Genomic DNA, 18,742 nt, shown 5'->3' with positions numbered 1-18,742 from the left:
CGTGCCGAGTAGGTACTAAATGGTGAGGTGTAAACCCTGCAGAGCTCTGATTGGCCAGAGATATGTCAATCACCAGGAAATGCAGAGCTGATTCAAATCCTGCAAAACCGCAGCGTGTAAAATCTCTAGCAGCTTTTACATTTATTTTTATTGGACTCACGACGATTTCAGACACTATCTTATGCAGGTTTTTATCCCAAATCTCTGTGGATTGTGGGTATCCATTCTCCAATAGTGTACATGGGATGTACACTACTTTTTTGCAGTGCATTGTGGGAATGTTTGAGTGCATTGAAAATTGTTGAAAAATGTTTTTTCAGACACTACTAAAAATGGCAGATCCCCTGAACAGGGCGCTGACACAGACTTTAAAAACAAATCTGGACACCTATAAATGCATTTAGACTTTATAAAATTTCATAAAATTGTTTAACATTATCTTACACTTAATGGTAAATAAGGCTGATTTATTCTAATATTCAGCTTCAGTGAATATAGCCACAGTAATGAATCACAGCTTCATTTTATTTCTGCAAATGCTTTTAATTGTTACAGAAGACATTGATGTAATGCTGCGTATACAACACTGAGCTCGAACGCAGATTCAACAACAGATTCCTCCACATTTACAATGGTCTTCATCACAAAGGCTGATTACAGATGTTTATATCATATATATGTAATGTATCAGCATGCGTTATATTCTTTACAACACTTTTAGGTTAGACGGAAAACTTTATTGTTGGTCATTGTTCGTTTGGATGCTCTACATAAGCCTTTCATGACACTGGCATCAACATAGAATATCTATAAAAGCTTATTACTGCTTACTGGGATTAGCATTTACATCTGTTTACATAGGATTATGATTTTTGTCATTATGATGTTTATGTCATCATCTGTTGGGGTCATGTATCCTCATGAAGAATAGCCTACACACTAAAGTGTTTTTAAAGTTTTCAGAAGAAGATGAAGTACCAGCCACTGCTCTCATTTTAAAATGTTAATAGGTCTGTAGGTCTCATTTCCTGGGTCATGTAAATAATTTATAAGCAACTATCACAAAGGTGTTTACAGCGAAAATAAGCAGGGGAGTCTCTTTTCCGTAGCCAGTTTTCAGCAGAACAACAACAACCAATAGGAGCAGTATCAAGAGAAGGAACCAAACGAAGGGAAAATACATGTAATTCATTATCATACTCAGCAGAGCCAACATCCAGAGAATCTGTAGAAGGACAGAAATAGTTAAAAACTTTTTTAAAGAGGTAAAAAACGTTTCTATTCTGCTGAAAAGAAAAAACAGTTTTACAAGAAAATACAGCTGTTTGTTCGTCATGTTCTGAAATGACACTGAAATGATACTGACACCCAGGGACCTGTATGTATTCACCTGTAGCTAGTGGCTGCTAACACTGCCTCTGATATCAACCAACGGAGGCCATTTTATAGCTAAAGATGCTAATATATATACATAGTATAAAATGTATTTATACTATGTATACATGTCATACACAACTGCACTTTATGTAAATAATGTTATTGCACTTCTGGTTAGATGCTAACTACATTTCATTGGCCTTGTACTTGTACTCTGCACAATGACAATAAAGTTGAATCTAATCTAATCTAATCTAATCTAATAGCTATGGAGCTTATTTCAGTCATGTTTTGCTTTGTGTCTTCTGAGTTTCCTTGTCTGCCATGTGCTAGTCTCCTCTCTTTTCTCCACCTTAGCCCGGCCCTCTCATCATTCCCACCTGTGTCTCTTTGGTAATCCTGCCCCCGTGTTCCCAGGTGTTCCTTGTCTCTGATTGTGTGTGTGTATTCAGTACTCCTTTGTCTGGTCTTTTGTGTAGCTGTGTCTGAATGTTCACGGCTGTTCCCGTTTTTGTTTCTGTTCAGTTTTGTTCTAGTTTCTGTGATCTTCCCGTGTCTATTTTCAGACTGTGCTTTTAGTTTTGTTATTTGTCTTATTAAAGCCCTTCCTTGTGTGTACGCCTGCTTCCTCTTCCTCTTCCTTCCCTCAACTGTGACTGTGAAACTGTGTTTCAGTGCTGCTGCCTCTGCAGCCACCTGCTTTTGTTTTCACTAATCTCCCGTTTCCATCGAGTGACTGCTAATAACAACAGTGACTGTACTTGTGAGGCTTGTTTTATTTCTGAGTATCAGTGCTGCTTCTGGTTTGGCTGCTTTTACTCATCATTGCTAACTGTGTGGTTTTGTGGTCTCTATGAGCTTGTGTTATTGTTTGATGGTTTGTTTGTTTTTTGTTTGTCTTTTTTGTACTTCCTATATTGTAACGCCCACTCAATGAGACCCACTCTATGGAGCATAAACTACTTCAGCCTGGGAGTACAAATGTGCAAATCTCATGTGAGCTGCTGAAATATATTTAATAATATTATGTTCATAAATATGCTACTTAATGTAAAACAATGCAGTATTTTATTGCTAGTATATTTTGGCCAAGTTTTATTTAGTTTTATATTTTTTGGCTCAGTTTATTTAAAACTTTCAATGCAATGAAAAGGGCTGTGTGTGTTTTCAGAGTATGTTCAAAAAATAAAACAAACCAAAATGGAGTTAAGAGGTTTTGATCTGACAGCGAACATATGGTAGGAATACTCACATTCTCCCAGTTGAAGCCGAAGGGTTGTGTATTGCCTCTCCTCCACTGATCCTAAAATTAAAGGCAAGGGAAAAGGGAGTGAAATTTAAAATCAGATGAGCCCAGTGCTGGAGACAAAACAGAGAGAGGCCCCTTTAATTCTGCCCAAGAACAGCTTTACCATGTCTCTGTGAGTCATTTAAATAATATCTGTGCAACTGGAGCCTTTTCTGTTCTGTTTTCTATCACTGTATAAAAGGAGCATGAGGCCTTTGATCTTATTGGATGCACTGTCTTTTGTTTTCAGAGCAGGGTTTCGATTAATAGGAGCTGATTATTCGCTGGATTTAAGACACTGTTGATCATGGAGTGTGTTCTCTCTGTGTCTGCGTGGGTTTCCTCCGGGTGACTGTCTGTGAGGAGTGTGGTGTGTTCTCCCTGTGTCAGTGTGGGTTTCCTCCGGGTGACTGTCTGTGAGGAGTGTGGTGTGTTCTCCCTGTGTCAGTGTGGGTTTCCTCCGGGTGACTGTCTGTGAGGAGTGTGGTGTGTTCTCTCTGTGTCTGCGTGGGTTTCCTCCCGGTGACTGTCTCTGCCAGCTCACACACTTGAGCTGGCGGCGCGTGCGTCAACACATGTGCAGCGGCTATTCCGGAACCAAGCGGGCTTTTATTTGTTTAAAAAACGTTTTTTTCATTTTAGCAACTTGGTCCTGGAGGAACGATATTTCGTTTCACTGTGTACTGTAAACACTGTATAATGCTGAAATGACAATAAACTTCTTGAACTTGAGGAGTGTGGTGTGTTCTCCCTGTGTCTGCGTGGGTTTCCTCCGGGTGACTGTCTGTGAGGAGTGTGGTGTGTTCTCCCTGTGTCTGCGTGGGTTTCCTCCGGGTGCTCTGGTTTCCTCCCACGCTCCAAAAACACACGTTGGTAGGTTGGTAGGCGACTCAAAAGAGTCCATATGTGTGAGTGTGTGTGTGTTGCCCTGTGAAGGACTGGCGCCCCCTCCAGGGTGTATTCCCGCCTTGCACCCAATTATTCCGGGTAGGCTCTGGACCCACCACGACCCTGAACTGGATAAGCAGTTAGAGATGATCATGGTGTGCCTTGTTACTGATGTTACAGATATAATGCTCTAAGTTACATTATATGAAATTCAAACCCAAGCTAAGGACTGAACTCCTCACAACACTATGCCGTACACAAACCTGCAGGACTGGAATGACTCAGCACTTTGAGCCTTTACTTACCGATTCCATGTCCACAGTGGTTGTACTTCGTTCTGATAGACGCTGAGTTACAGTTCTCAGAGCCTCGTCGTTGCGCTGGCATCTCAGCAGACCTCGGTCTTCATGGTGCAGACAGTCCACAGTGTCTACATTGCTCCTCTTTACACTGAGTTTGCTGTCTGGGACTACGAAATATGGATCAAATGTGTGGTGGAGCACCACTAGAAAAACAGGGCAGTTCGCTAGGACAGAGAAAGAGAGAGAAAACCTGTTTTAGATTTGTCTAATTTAGATTTCAGCAGTTTTATAACACATTATGTCCCGTATTTACCAGGAATCTTCTGAAGAGCAGCTTCAATGTCTGTTCCAGCGCGAGACACGATGGGGACAAAAGCTAAGATGAAATGACAGTCATCCACAGACCCCACCTCATGGATTTTGGACAAAAGCTTTAGTCGTTCCATAAAAGTCCTGTGAGAATTCAAAGTGTTTCCCAAGGCCATGACGTACACTAAACATCAGAAGGAAAAAATATTAATTAGCATTATTTAGCACCATAGCATTGCTCCCTCTTTGTCGTTCCTACGGCTGTTGTCCACTGACTGTATTTATGCATTTTGTAGTTCTATAATTCCAGACAGTAGTCTATCTGTTGCTCCACCCTTTTTCTTTCATTGTCAGGACCCCCACAGGACCACCCCAGAGCAGGTATTTTTTGAGTAGTGAATAATTTTGGTTGGTGGACTATTCTCAGTGAGGTTTTAAAAAAACTCCAGTCGCACTGCTGTGTCTGATCCACTCGTACAAGCACGACACACACAGACACATCGCTGAGAATGATCCACCACCACATCACAACTGCTCTGTGGGGGTCTCTCCACTGATGTAAAAGTTGAACAGGGTCAACCAAGTATGCAGAGCAACAGATTTACTATGTTAACTGTAATTGTAGAACAACAAAGTGCTCCTGCACGGTCAGCACAAGTGCACAGGGGCAGTGGGTGTAGAAGCATGGGGGTGGGAGTGATGTTATTGATGATATAAAAGCAGGTACCTTATAGTCACATAATGTGTTTACATCAGTGCATCAAGACTTTTATTAAACCACGATAAACCGGAAGTAGCTGCTTAGCAACAGAACAGTTACCTACTACTTTGCTAACATTATTTCAATGCCTTCAATAACAGCGTCTGTGTCTAATGTCTGACATTATCAGTTATACACAAGCTTAGCATTTATTTTTTAAAAACTCCTTACCTTTATGAGCCATTTTAAACAGAAATGTAACGCGCAGTGAGTAAAACAGAGTGGTTCGGTTGGAGGTAACGCCTCAGAGAGTTAGAAACTGAAAGAGAGCGGGAGAGGATAATAATCTTGAAGCTGCCGCACACTTTCACTTTCATTAACTCCGCCCCCTCCCTCTCCCTCTCCCTCTCCCTCTCCCCCTCTCTCTCTCTCTCTCTCTCTGAAATACAGCGTTTCAAAGAAATCATGCGGGTCGATCTGGGGCGAGGGACACACGAAAATAACCTGCAGTGTGGAACTCAGCTAAAATGTAGTAAACTAACGAACACAGAAAAGTACAGCTCCTGTGAAAGGAATTTGCAAATAAAAAATTGTGCAAAAATTTATCAGTCATCAGTTGAAACAAAGCAAACTAAATAATTTTGTAATTGATTAGCTATATATATATGTGTGTGTGTGTGTGTGTGTGTGTGTGAGTGTGTAAATTTGAAATTTTGGTAACAGCTGCATTTGTCCCCAAAATATTTTTTTTTATTTTACCACGGATAGATTTTTTTCCCAAAAACTTTTATTTTGAAAGTGCGCCACTGCGGTTAACCGTTTTGGAAGGCGGTCAACACGTTTTCAGTAAACACTAAACATGCAGCAGCAAGTTAACGTTAGTCTCTGGCCGTGTCCCAAACCGCACACTGCTGCACTGAATAGTGTGAAAAAATAATAATACACCACCCTCAGCAGTGTCTCTGTAGTGTAGTGTGTAAAGGTCGACAGTGTGTTGCTTGAGACACAGCCTCTTTCTCTCAATGTTACTGAACGTCAATGTTAATGCTGTTCCACATCATTGTAAATGCAGTGTTTTACTGTCTTATCTACACAGCAATCAGCTCATAGCTAATATTCTGGGTGTGGGGTGGGTTTTGACTCAGTAAATATGTCGTGTAAACTTATGTACAGACCGTCTTTTTCTTCTTAATATTATTCTTTGTAGCCTCTACCTACTGAGCCCATTGTTTTTTTTTTAAGTAAATTGTGGCTGCTTTGTAAAGATTTAATTTATTGATTTATTTGTTTAAGAGATATTCCCCAGCTCCGAATTTGTTCAGTGCTGTTTAATATTTTTGGACATTCAGGTGTATTATGTGACGTCCTGATTGTTAAACAAAGCAGTTACTCAGTACTTGAGTAGTTTTATCACTTAGTACTTTTTATTTTAGGCGACGAGTCTGACCCTCACTGGCAGTCATAGGGTCTCACTTCTTCAAGAGGCTCCCATCAACAGTTTTTAACAACTGTGTAAAACCCGAGGCCAAATCACAAACAGGATGTTTATTATCTTAGCACTGAGCCCAAAGTGAGACGTCACTGAGACATCCACTCAAACTCCAGAGGAGACACACACGAGACATTCCTGGACACTTTCACTCGGGAGAAACATCAGAGCAGCAGAAGTCGCCAACATCTCTCCATTTGATTCAAGTTGTGTCTCGGAAGAAATAAAGAGACAATAAGGAGACACTGCAGAGACATTAGAAATGTGAGTTTCTTTAGTGTTAACACCACAAATTATGCACAGACACAAATCACCACTTGCTGACCCTTCTTTAAAGCTACATTTCTCTGACTACAAACACTTCTTTACGTAAAATAATACTGTATTAAATTATGTAATAGCTTTTACATAATCACACGTTATATGTTTTACTACACATTTCTGTTAGAGGAAACGCTTTACTGTAAGTCACTGTTTATAAGACTACAGGACGTCTACGTAAACTAGGGTCACTAGATCTGAGATGGTGAAAAAGAGGACACGTCTCGGTGGGCGGGGAGGGGGGGGTTGTATTCTTAGCTGAACCTATGGGTGCTTTTAGGTTCTTTACACCTTTATTTGCTACACATGGGAAAACATGGGAATTTCCTTTTTAATTCATCCGAGAGCTTACATTTCCGTTTCGGCATAGCTGCTCCAGATGAGGGTGGGTACATGAGCTTTGCCTGAGAACAAGGACTACTGACGTGCAGACTGACCAATTAAATGTTTACAGAGAAGGTTATCGACCAATCACGGTAGCTCTACAGTCAGACTGTCCAATCAGAAGATTTTAGGCTACTTCACCACGCCCCCTTCTCACTCTAGCGAACCAATCGGAGTAGGGGAGGGCGGGACTAGTTTGTAGTTCTCGAAATTTTATGTAAGCTCTAGAAAAACAAAATCCCGGACGTTAGTGAAATTCCGCCCGGATACTTTTTAAATCTAAAAAAGAGGACATGTCCGGGTAAAAGAGGACATCTGGTCACCCTAGATAAACTTTTCATGTCAATTCACATTATAATGCTGTAACATCACTGAAGGCTCATTCCAACAGGTGTCAGTTAGACTTCAGGGTGATTACTGGAAGAAACATTTATAACCGTTAATGTAACATTACATCGTGATCTTGTTGGTTTGTGTCATGTTTGTTCATGAACACCGACCTGAACACAGTAAATTCACCAGTGTTAAATCAACACTATTAGTGTTCACTTAATATGTTAATCTGTTTTTACAGTATTTTCACCTTTTAAGATGAATATGGGATTATGATGTTTACGCCATCATCTGTTGTGGTCATGTATCCTCATGAACAATGGCCTATACACTAATATTTTCAGAAGAAGAAGTACCAGCCACTGCTCTCATTTTTAAATGTAAATTATTTTTACATTAAGTCTAATGTACATTAGGTCTAATTAAAATTAGGTCTGTCGCTCTCATTTTCCTGGTTGTTGTAGAAACTGAAATAAATTATCACAAAGATGTTTACAATGGTTATAACGTGGGCAGTCCACCTTCCGTAGTCAGTTTTCTTCAGAACAATAACTAAGGTGAGTTGAATCAAGAGAAGGAAGCAGGTGGAGAGAAAGTACTGGTAAATCAGGATCATACTCAGCACAGTTAACATCCAGAAAATTAGGCCTGTCAGCGTCTGCAGAAGGAGAGGGATAGTTAAAACATTTGTACAGAGGCAAAAAACCTCTTCTGCTCTACTGAAAAAAAATATATATTATTTTAAAGGTCTGTAGGCCTTGTTTTCCTGTATCATGAAGAAGTAAAGCATCAAAAAGATATTTACAGTGAGAATTACCTGGGAAGTCCTATTTTCAAAGCCAATTTCCTTCAGTACAACAACCAAGGTGAGATGAATCAAGAGAAGGAACCAGGTGGAGAGAAAATTCTGGTAAATCAAAATCGTACACAGCACAGCCAATGTCCAGAAAATTAGGTCTTTCTTTATCTGTGGAAGAACATGTATAGTTAAAAAATTGTACAGAGGCAAAAACAACCTTTTCTATTCTGCTGAAACAAAACTTATCAGGATAAAACAAATTGAATAATTTGCTTTTTCATGTTATGAAATGTTATACTGACAGCTGGGGACCTGGATGTATTCACCCGTAGCTAGTGGCCGCTAACACTGCTGCTGATATCAACCAACGGAGGCCATTTTCCAGCTAACAATGCTAATGGCTGTGTCTACACCGGTTCACGGCTGTTCCCTTTTGTTTCTGTTCATGTTCAGTTTTGTTCTAGTTTCTGTGATCTGCCCGTGTCTATTTTCAGATTGTGCTTTTTGTTTTTTGTTTTGCTAGTACGGACCATGCCCGTAGAGGCTGAAACGGGGAGGTGAACTCAGAAGTTTTTTGGGGAAGAGTTCAGGGCGGCTTATGAATGCGTATGAAGCCAGACCCCCAAAAATTTACAGGAATTCTGGTCATTAAGTGCTGCAGAATGGATAGGTTCAGGTACTCTGGTCAAGGGTTTGAATGGTGTCCTGATTGTGTGTAGGTGAATGAAGGGGTTAGTGAGTTTTTGAATGAACTACCTTTAATAAACTGGTGCATGACTGAGTGTCATGTGAGACGGTAGAGAAATAGTAAGTTGAATGTCCTTTATTGATTATGATAATGGAAATTCTAGCGTGATTGGTAATTCGAGTATTCAAATGCTGCAGCGGTAAAGGGGGGGTGATTGTGAAATGTGATAGAGTCAGAGTTGGTCATAAGATCATCGCGTCGGCAGAAATCAAATTGATCAACTAATAATAGAATTTTAAAGTATCACCAGCTAAATGTCATTAAGCTACGGTGTAACAATAATAGTAAAAACATAAAAACATTTATCTGGGGCCACCATGATAGTGCATCAGGCTGGATGCACTGGACAGAGTGTTGCTAAGTCCAATTTCTACTTCAGTGTAATTGATGGGGATTGGGTAATAGTGAGGGGTCTGAGGCTGGCAACAATAGGTGGAAAGTGGATTAGTAGCAGCCTTGAAGTCAAGTACTACAGAGGGGCAGCGTTAATAAAGCGAGATGTGCTTCATTGGCAGGTGGGCCCTGGTGGTGCCTTTCCAATGGCATAGAGGGAATTGAGAACGGAATGGTGATCTAGAGGGATGACTGATGAGGCCAGTTAAGAAGCCCAAAAAGGTCAGCACTGCAGGAAAGGTGAGATAGAGAGAAGGCAGTTTGTCACACGGGAGAAAACTCTGAAAGAGAAAAATCCAAAAGGTGCTGAGGAGCTCAAGCAAGGAGGCAAGGTAGAAAGTTGACTACAAGATAATGAAGATGCCTAGAGGGTGATGAAAAAACAGGTGCCAGAGGTGGCGTCAAGTGCCTGAGTGCTGGTCCAAGGTAACCTGGGGAGAGAGCATAAGCTGGAACTTAGGGGCTCAGAGTGGCATGATGGCGAAGAGGAGAGGTCAAGTTGAAAGCCCGCAGCTGCTGGAACAATTAGTACGAACAGTACAACAAGAGGCAGTGTGAGGTGCAGTCGCTAGGAGAAGCTTAGCTGCAAGCAGAAGCAGAAGGTAAGATCCAGCAGGAGAGAGTGCAAGCCGTACAGTGGACGCAGGACGCTGTTTGTTTGTGAGGGGAAGGCATAGGGATGAGCGTCCACAGCAGTTTCTGAGGAGAGAGTGCAAGCTGAGAAGTTGGAGGTGGGAATCGGCCTGTAAAGGAAGAGGCGGGGTGTGGGACAGCTGCAAAGGAGAGGATTAGGACATGGCCCATAACAGAACCCGGGAAGACGTTGAGCTGGAAATCAGCGACTCTGAGTAGTTCAGCAGCAAGAAGTGGGGGATGAAGGTCCACCGAAGTACCTGAAAACAGAGCAGGAGCTAGAAGCTGTAGAGTGTGAGCAGCAAGGCAGCACAGAGGAGGGTCCAGTACGATAGTCCACAGCAGCATCTGAAAAGAGAGTATAAACTGGAAGCCGGAGGGTGGGTGAAGAACATCAGCAGAGGAGTCAGGATGAGGGTCTGCAGCAGCACCTAAATAGAAAAATGAGAATTGTAATGTTAGAGGCAGGGTATGGCGCGGCCGCAAATTGAAGAGGTTGGGATGAGTGTCCATGAAGTATGCAAGCTGCTGATGTAGAGGCTGGGAGAATGAGACGATCGGATGGGAGCGAATCTAGGGTGAGGAAACTGTGCAGCAAGCAGACTGCATAGAATGCCAAGAACGCCAGGCAGGAGGCAGGCCCGAAACAGCAACCTGTAGAGGGGGTGCGAGCTGGAAAGTATGAGGCATAGAGCAGCAGCAGGGGTAGAGGGTGCAAAGAAAGTGAATCAGCAATGAGGAAGCCATGCAGTGAGAAGAACGCATCGAGTGCCCAGAATGCTGGATGGGAGACAGGTCACTGGGGCACCTATAGAGGGATGTGGGCTAGAAGGTCTGAGGCATACAGGTGCGGCTGCAATGGGGGAAGAAGTGGGAAAATGAAGGGAGGGGTGGGATGATGCGTAGAGTAGACCTACGAAGAGTAGACCGCGTCGAGTGGTCAGAGCACTGGACAGGAGACAGGCCCGCCGCAGCACCTATAGAGGGGTGCAAGCTAGAAGGTCTGAGGCATGCAGCTGCGGCTGCAACGGGGGAAGAGGTGGGATGATGAAGGGAGGGGTGGGATGATGCATAGAGACAGATGTAGAGGAAGAGAAAGGGAGGGGTGGGATGATGTGTAGAGACAGAAGTGGAGGAAGAAAAAGGGGAGGGGAGGGATGATAAAGGGAGGGGTGGGATGATGCGTAGAGACAGATGTAGAAGGGGACGTGTGGGGTGATAAAGGGAGGGGTGGGATGATGCATAGAGACAGATGTAGAGGAAGAAAAAGGGGAGGGGTGGGATGATGCATAGAGACAGATGTAGAGGAAGAAAAAGGGGGAGGGTGGGATGATGCGTAGAGACAGATGTAGAGGAAGAGAAAGGGAGGGGTGGGTACGTCTTGTGTGTACGTCTGCTTCCTCTTCCTCTTCCTTCCCTCAACTGTGACTGTGAAATTGTGTTTCAGTGCTGCTGCCTCTGCAGCCACCTGCTTTTGTTTTCACTAATCTCTCGTTTCCATCGAGTGACTGCTAATAATGCTGGTATAGACCGTGACTGCACTTGTGAGGCCAGTTTTATTTCTGAGTATCAGTGCTGCTTCTGGTTTGGCTGCTTTTACTCATCATTGCTAACTGTGTGGTTTTGTGGTCTCTATGAGCTTGTGTTATTGTTTGATGGTTTGTTTGTTTTTTGTTTGTCTTTTTTGTACTTCCTATATTGTAACGCCCACTCAATGAGACCCACTCTATGGAGCATAAACTACTTCAGCCTGGGAGTACAAATGTGCAAATCTCATGTGAGCTGCAGAAATATATTTAATAATATTATGTTCATAAATATGCTACTTAATGTAAGACAATGCAGTATTTTATTGCTAGTATATTTTGGCCAATGTCTATTTCTCAGTTTATTTAAAAATTTCATGCAATGAAAAGGACTATGTGTGTTTTCAGATTATGTTCAAAAAATAAAACAAACCAAAATGGAGATAAGAGGTTTTGATCTGACAGCGAACATATGGTAGGAATACTCACAATCTCCCAGTTGAAGCCGAAGGGTTGTGTATTGCCTCTCCTCCACTGATCCTAAAATTAAAGGCAAGGGAAAAGGGAGTGAAATTTAAAATCAGATGAGCCCAGTGCTGGAGACAAAATAGAGAGAGGCCCCTTTAATTCTGCCCCAGAAGAGCTTTACCATGTCTCTGTGAGACTTAAAGTCATTTAAATAATATCTGTGCAACTGGAGCCTTTTCTGTTGTTTTCTATCACTGTATAAAAGAAGCATGAGGCCTTTGATCTTATTGGATGCACTGTGTTTTGTTTTCAGAGCAGGGTTTAGATTATTAGGAGCTGATTATTGGCTGGAATTAAGACACTATTGATCATGGTGTGTCTTGTTAATGACATTTGTAATGTTACAGATGTGAAGGTAAAGCTCTAACTTGCATTATATGAAATTCAAACACAAGTTAAGGACTGAACTCCTCACAACACTATGCCGTACACAAACATGCAGGATTTTAATGACTCAGGACTTTGACCCTTTGCTTACCCTCTGTCCAATGGGCACAATGTTTGTATTTCTTTCTGATAGATACTGAGTTACAGCTCTCAGAGCCTCGTCGTTGCGCTAGCATCTCAGCAGGCCTCTGTCTTCATGGTGCAGACAGTCCACAGTGAATACATCCCTCCTGTTTACACTGAGTCTGCTGTCTGGGACTACGAAATATGGATCAAATGTGTGGTGGAGCACCACTAGAACAACAGGCCCGGTTCGCTGGGACAGAGAAAGAGAGAGAAAACCTGTTTTAGATTTGTCTAATTTAGATTTCAGCAATTTTATAACACATTATGTCCCATATTTACCAGGAATCTTCGGAAGAGCAGCTTCAATGTCTGCATGAGACACGATGGGGACAAAAGCGAAGATGGAATCACAGTTATTCACAGACTCCACCTCACGGGTTTTGGACAAAAGCTTTAGTCGTTCCATAAAAAATGTTTCCCAAGGCCATGACATGCACTAAACATCAGAAGGAAAAAATATTAATTAGCATTATTTACCTGCTGTGAGGAAGAGAAAGGGAGGGGTCAGCAAGTGGTGTGTCTGATCCACTCTTACAAGCACGACACACACAGACACATCGCTGAGAATGATCCACCACCAGTGGCGATTGCTCTAAGACTGCAAGGGAAGCTCAGCTTCCCCTAAAATGTCAAAAAATAAGTGATCAAATATATACTGTTGTGTGTACGTGTCATTGAATAAATATCCACTACAACGCGATTAACCTTTGTTCAGAATCAGCTTCTTATCACTGGTAAAGACGCAGCTTTCCTCTCAATCATTCCCGCAGCTTCACAGTGCTTTAAACAGTGAGGACGCTGAGCGTCCACAGAGTTCAATAGCGAAGCAGCGAAGTGCAGTGAAACGAGACGGGTCATTGGATAAATGCTGGGATTTGTCCCGCCCATCGGACGCTCAGCGTCTCTGGGGGTCTATGGGGCAGTGGGCTGGCCTCGGCTGGCCCGGACGCTCAGCTTCTGCATGATGATTGGATGATCTGTCTGAGGCTGAATCCCTTTTTGATTGACAGCGAAATTAGCGAATCAGCGATCCTTTGGTGTAAAGATCCGTGGGAGCATTACATTTTCATTCTGTTCTGAGTTGAACCAGACTTTCTTAAACCTCTTGGCTTGGCTCTTCATAAAGAGCTTTCGGCTCCTAAATGGCTCTTTGTTTTACCACTTATTTCCACTGGTACAGAACAATATTACCTACATTTTACATGAGTATATGGACAGAATATTATTGTTCAATATTAAAAATAATAAATAGTGTTGCAATGGCCAATGTTTTTATGGCTGTCTTGTAATAACTCATTGATTGCACTCACACATTCAATTGTATAAATAACTGGATTTTTATTTAAACACCTTAATAAAAAATTACTTGTAAACTCCGAAGTATAGCCAATGGAACCCAAAAGGTAGGTATTACAAAATAGCTTATTAATTTAAATAATCATCCATTTGTGGGTAATAAAATAAACAAATACTCTGCAAAGTGCAAAACAGCAGCATTCAACGGTAGAGATTAAAACAACCACAACTGTCAACAAACATTTAACTGATTTAACATTTTCTTCAACTATTTTTTGGAAGGCAGACTGGCATTCAGGAAAACCAAGTGTCTCAGCTTGGAGGGTTGGAGGGTTGGAGCTTGCTTGTTGTTCTCTGATTGGTTGAATGACAAGCCTTAGAAAAAAATGGCTCGGTCTTAGACGGGAACCGGTTCTCATCGTTCACTTACAAGAGCCGGCTCTTTGAACCGGTTCGTTCGCGACCGACACGTCACTATTAGAAGCTGAAAGAAAGAGCGGGAAAGGAAAATAATCTCGAAGCTGCTGCACACTTTCATTTTCACTCCCCTCCGCCCCCTCCCTCTCCCTCTCCCTCTCTGAAATACAGCATTTCAAAGAAATCATGCGGGTCGGTCTGCGGCGAGGGACACACGAAAATAACCTGCAGTGTGGAACTCAGCTAAAATGTAGTAAACTAACGAACACAGAAAAGTACAGCTCCTGTGAAAGGAATTGGCATAAATTTAGTGCAAACATTTATCAGTCATCAGTTGAAACAAAGGTAAATAATTAAAAACTAAATAATTTTGTAATTGATTAGCTGTATCTGTAGTGTATGTGTGTGTGTGTGTGTGTACATTTGGTAACAGCTGCATCTGTCCCCAAATGTTTTATTTTTTATTTTATTTTTTATTTTTTCCCATGGATAGAATTTTTTTTTTTCCCAAAAACTTTAATTTTGAAAGTGCGCCACTGCGGTTAACCGTTTTGGAAGGCGGTCAACACGTTTTCAGTAAACACTAAACATGCAGCAACAAGTTAATGTTACTCTCTGGCCGTGTCCCAAACCGCACACTGCTGCACTGAATAGTGTGAAAAAATAATAACCCAGTAAACAAGGAACGTTCAAAATAGGTCTAAAAGTAGTCTGTCCATCAAGGACATATTTTAAACGTCAATGGACGTCCAAAATCCATCTTAATAAGTTAGTTAAGTGGTGACCAATCGATAACGTCAGTGGACGTCTAAAATACGTTTAATAATCGTCTTTTCAATGTCTGTCTTTGGACATCTTTTCAACTTTCATTTTCAACCTTAAGAGAGCGTTGATTAGGCGGCAGTCATTACGTTATTTCAACGTTGAATCAACGGCTAATTGTTTACTGGGAATACACCACCCTTAGCAGTGTCTCTGTAGTGTAGTGTGTAAAGTTCCATAGTGTCTTGTTTGGGACACAGCCTCACTCTCTAACGTTAATGTTAATGCTGTTCCACATCATTGTAAATGCAGTGTGTTAATGCCTTATCTACAAAGCAATCAGCTCATAGCTAATATTCTGGGTGTGGGGTGGGTTTTGACTCAGTAAATATGTCGTGTAAACTTATGTACAGACCGTCTTTTTCTTCTTAATATTATTCTTTGTAGCCTCTACCTACTGAGCCCATTGTTTTTTTTTTTAAGTAAATTGTGGCTGCTTTGTAAAGATTTAATTTATTGTTTTATTTGTTTAAGAGATATTCTCCGGCTCCAAATTTGTTCAGTGCTGTTTAATATTTTTGGACATTCAGGTGTATTATGTGACGTCCTGATTGTTAAACAAAGCAGTTACTCAGTACTTGAGTAGTTTTTTCACTTAGTACTTTTTACTTTTAGGCGACGAGTCTGACCCTCACTGGCAGTCATAGGGTCTCACTTCTTCAAGAGACTCCCATCAACAATTTTTAACAACTGTGTAAAATCCAAGGCCCAATCACAAACAGGACGTTTATTATCTCAGTACTGAGCCCAGAGTGAGACGTCACTGAGACATCCACTCAAACACCAGAGGAGACACACACGAGACATTCCTGGACACTTTCACTTGGGAGAAATATCAGAGCAGCAGAAGTCGCCATCACATCTCCATTTGATTTAAGTTGTGTCTCAGAAGAAATAAAGAGACAATAAGGAGACACTGCAGAGACATTAGAAATGTGAGTTTCTTTATTGTTAACACCACAAATGCACAGACACAAATCACCACTTGCTGACACTTTTTTAAAGCTACATTTATCTGACTACAAACACTTCATTACGTAAAATAATACTGCAAACCTTTACATAATCACACATTATATGTTTTACTACACATATTTGTTAGAGGAAATGCTTTACCGTAAGCCATTGTTTATAAGACTACAGGACTTCTACGTAAACTAGGATGACTAGATCTGAGATGGTGAAAAACAGGACACGTCTCGGTGGGCGGGGAGGGGTGGGGGGGTTGTATTCTTAGCTGAACCTATGTGTGCTTTTAAGTTCTTTACACCTTTATTTGCTACACATGGGAAAACATGGGAATTTCTTTTTTCATTCATTCAGGAACTTACATTTGCGTTTCGGCATAGCTGCTCGAGATGAGGGTTGAGCTTTGCCTGACGTTAACAAGGACTACTGACGTGCAGACTGACCAATTAAATGTTTACAGAGAAGGTTATCGACCAATAACGGTAGCTCTACAGTCAGACCGTCCAATCAGAAGATTTTAGGCTACTTCACCACTCCCCCTTCTTACTCAAGCGAACCAATCGGAGTAGGGGAGGGTGGGACTAGTTTGTGAACGAAACTTCTTGAAGTCCTATGTAAGCTCTAGAAAAACAAAATCCGGAAAGTTTGTGAAATTCCGCCCGGACATTTTTTTAAGTCTAAAAAAGAGGACATGTCCGGGTAAAAGAGGACGTCTGGTCACCCTACATGAACCTTTCATGTCAATTCACATTATAATGCTGTAAAATCCCTGAAGGCTCATTCCAACAGGTGTCAGTTAGACTTCAGGGTGATTACTGGAAGAAACATTTATAACCGTTAATGTAGAATTACGTTGTGATCTTGTTGGTGTCATGTTTGTTCATGAGCACCGACCTGAACACAGTAAATTCACAAAAGTGTTCAATTATTACACCGACAGTGCTAATTTAACACTAATAGTGTTGATCTGTTTTTACAGTCTTTTAACCTTTAAAAGCACTGCTATCAGTTGCTCTCATATCAACTGTGTTTGAAGGTGTGAACGCCTCTGTGTTTTTGTCCTTTGGGCTAATGAGGGAGAAAAGCAACACTGAGAAATTTACAATGAAAATAAACAGAGTTGTCCACTTTCCGTAGCCAGTTCTCTCCAGAACAACAGCCAAGAGGAGCTGCAGCCAGGGAACGAACCAAGTGAAGTGAAAATACTCCAGAGAAGTGAGGCTGTATACCAGGATCATAGTCAGCAACGCAAATGCCCAGCCAATTATGTCCAGCCATCTCTGGCTCTGCAGGAGGACAAGAACAGTACAGATCATTTGTACAGAACTAAAAACATTTACTCTGCTGCTGGACGAACAAGACTCAGATTTACAGGAAAAGGTAAAATATAATCAGTGACTTTCTTCGTCTTGTTCTGAAATAGATGTTATACTGATGCCTAGTGGTCTGGATGTGTCAGAGATTCTGGTCTAAACCCGGGGACCCACTCTAAACTGAAGAAATGCCACTTTTTTTACTTTGCTTTTTTTTTAAATCAAAAACTATCAGATTCAATTTCTGGATAGAGATGATTTCATTTTTAATGCAACATTTTGATGTAAAGAAAGAAGATTAGTAAATTCAAAGTGGTGTTTTTTCAGTGCAACAAACTCCTGGCCCCATTGGTCTGTTTATTTTAAAAATTTCATTCAATGTAAAGAAAATAAATTGTAGATATGAAGTTTGTGACAGTCATTCTACGTTAGTGAAACTCACCAAATACGGCATCAGGAAAGGTGAGGGCCTGGGATTGCCTGGCCGTGGACCAGAGGATGGTGTTCTCGGTCTCCCCCACGGATCCTAAAATTAAAGGCAAGGGAAAAGGGAGTGAAGTTTAAAATCAGATGAGCCCAGTGCTGGAGAGGCCCCTTTAATTCTGCCCCAGAAGAGCTTTACCATGTCTCTGTGAGACTTAAAGTCATTTAAAAAATATCTGTGCAACTGGAGCCTTTTCTGTTCTGTTTTCTATCACTGTTTAAAAGAAGCATGAGGCCTTTGATCTTTTTGGACGCATTGTTTTGTTTTTAGAGCACGGTGTAGATTATTAGGAGCTGATTATTGGCTGGATTTAAGGCACTATTGATCATGGTGTGTCTTGTTACTGATGTTACAGATGTAGAGGTAATGCTCTAACCTGCATTATATGAAATTCCAAAACAAGCTAAGGCTGAAGTCTTCAAAACACTATGCCTATGCACCCCAATCGGCAGCCTGCAGCCAAACACATTCACATTGGGTTCATTCCTTCAATCAATATCTGTAACTCTTATCCAGTTCAGGGTTGCGGTGGGTCCAGAGCCTATCTGGAATCATTGGGCGCAAGGCGGGAATACACCCTGGAGGGGGCGCCAGTCCTTCACAGGGCAACACACACACCGGAGGAAACCGGAGCACCCGGAGGAAACTCACGCAGACACGGGGAGAACACACCACACTCCTCACAGACAGTCACCCGGAGCAGGAATCAAACCCACAACCTCCAGGTCCCTGGAGCTGTGTGACTGTGACACCTACATGCTGCGCCACCGTGCCGCCCCACATTGGGTTTGTGTGCATGTGAAATTCCTCATTATTTTTTGTTGTGAAACTGCTGAGACAAAGTGCAGCGCTGATTACAGGCCTCACACTCAGCCACAGCCATTTCACCAGACTAGTGTTGTGTCTCAAT

The 18,742-nt window shown here is 41.7% G+C and overlaps 1 protein-coding gene across 1 annotated transcript; it reads right to left on the bottom strand.

Moving 5' to 3' along the window:
- Window positions 1-523: 523 nt before the first annotated feature.
- LOC136679597 (uncharacterized) lies at window positions 524-5,223 on the bottom strand. The gene is made up of 5 exons (XM_066658222.1): window positions 5,096-5,223; window positions 4,169-4,348; window positions 3,859-4,079; window positions 2,630-2,680; window positions 524-1,225 (listed from the first exon to the last, which is right to left on the bottom strand). The coding sequence occupies exons 1-5, from the start codon at window positions 5,106-5,108 to the stop codon at window positions 1,034-1,036; spliced, it is 657 nt and encodes a 218-aa protein (XP_066514319.1). The 5' UTR covers window positions 5,109-5,223; the 3' UTR covers window positions 524-1,033.
- Window positions 5,224-18,742: the final 13,519 nt, after the last annotated feature.

Source organism: Hoplias malabaricus, chromosome Y, assembly GCF_029633855.1.
Source record: "Hoplias malabaricus isolate fHopMal1 chromosome Y, fHopMal1.hap1, whole genome shotgun sequence".
Taxonomy (NCBI): Eukaryota; Metazoa; Chordata; class Actinopteri; order Characiformes; family Erythrinidae; genus Hoplias; species Hoplias malabaricus.
Note: the sequence above shows the minus strand (reverse complement) of the source record. Positions and strands in the feature narration are given on the sequence as shown.

Excerpts from the sequence above, each read along its gene's own strand:
- LOC136679597 (XM_066658222.1), bottom strand. Across the intron at positions 4,080-4,168 it reads TGCTCTTCAGAAGATTCCTG|CGAACTGCCCTGTTTTTCTA; the intron begins GTAAATACGGGA and ends TCTCTGTCCTAG. Across the intron at positions 1,226-2,629 it reads TCGGCTTCAACTGGGAGAAT|ATTCTCTGGATGTTGGCTCT; the intron begins GTGAGTATTCCT and ends GTCCTTCTACAG.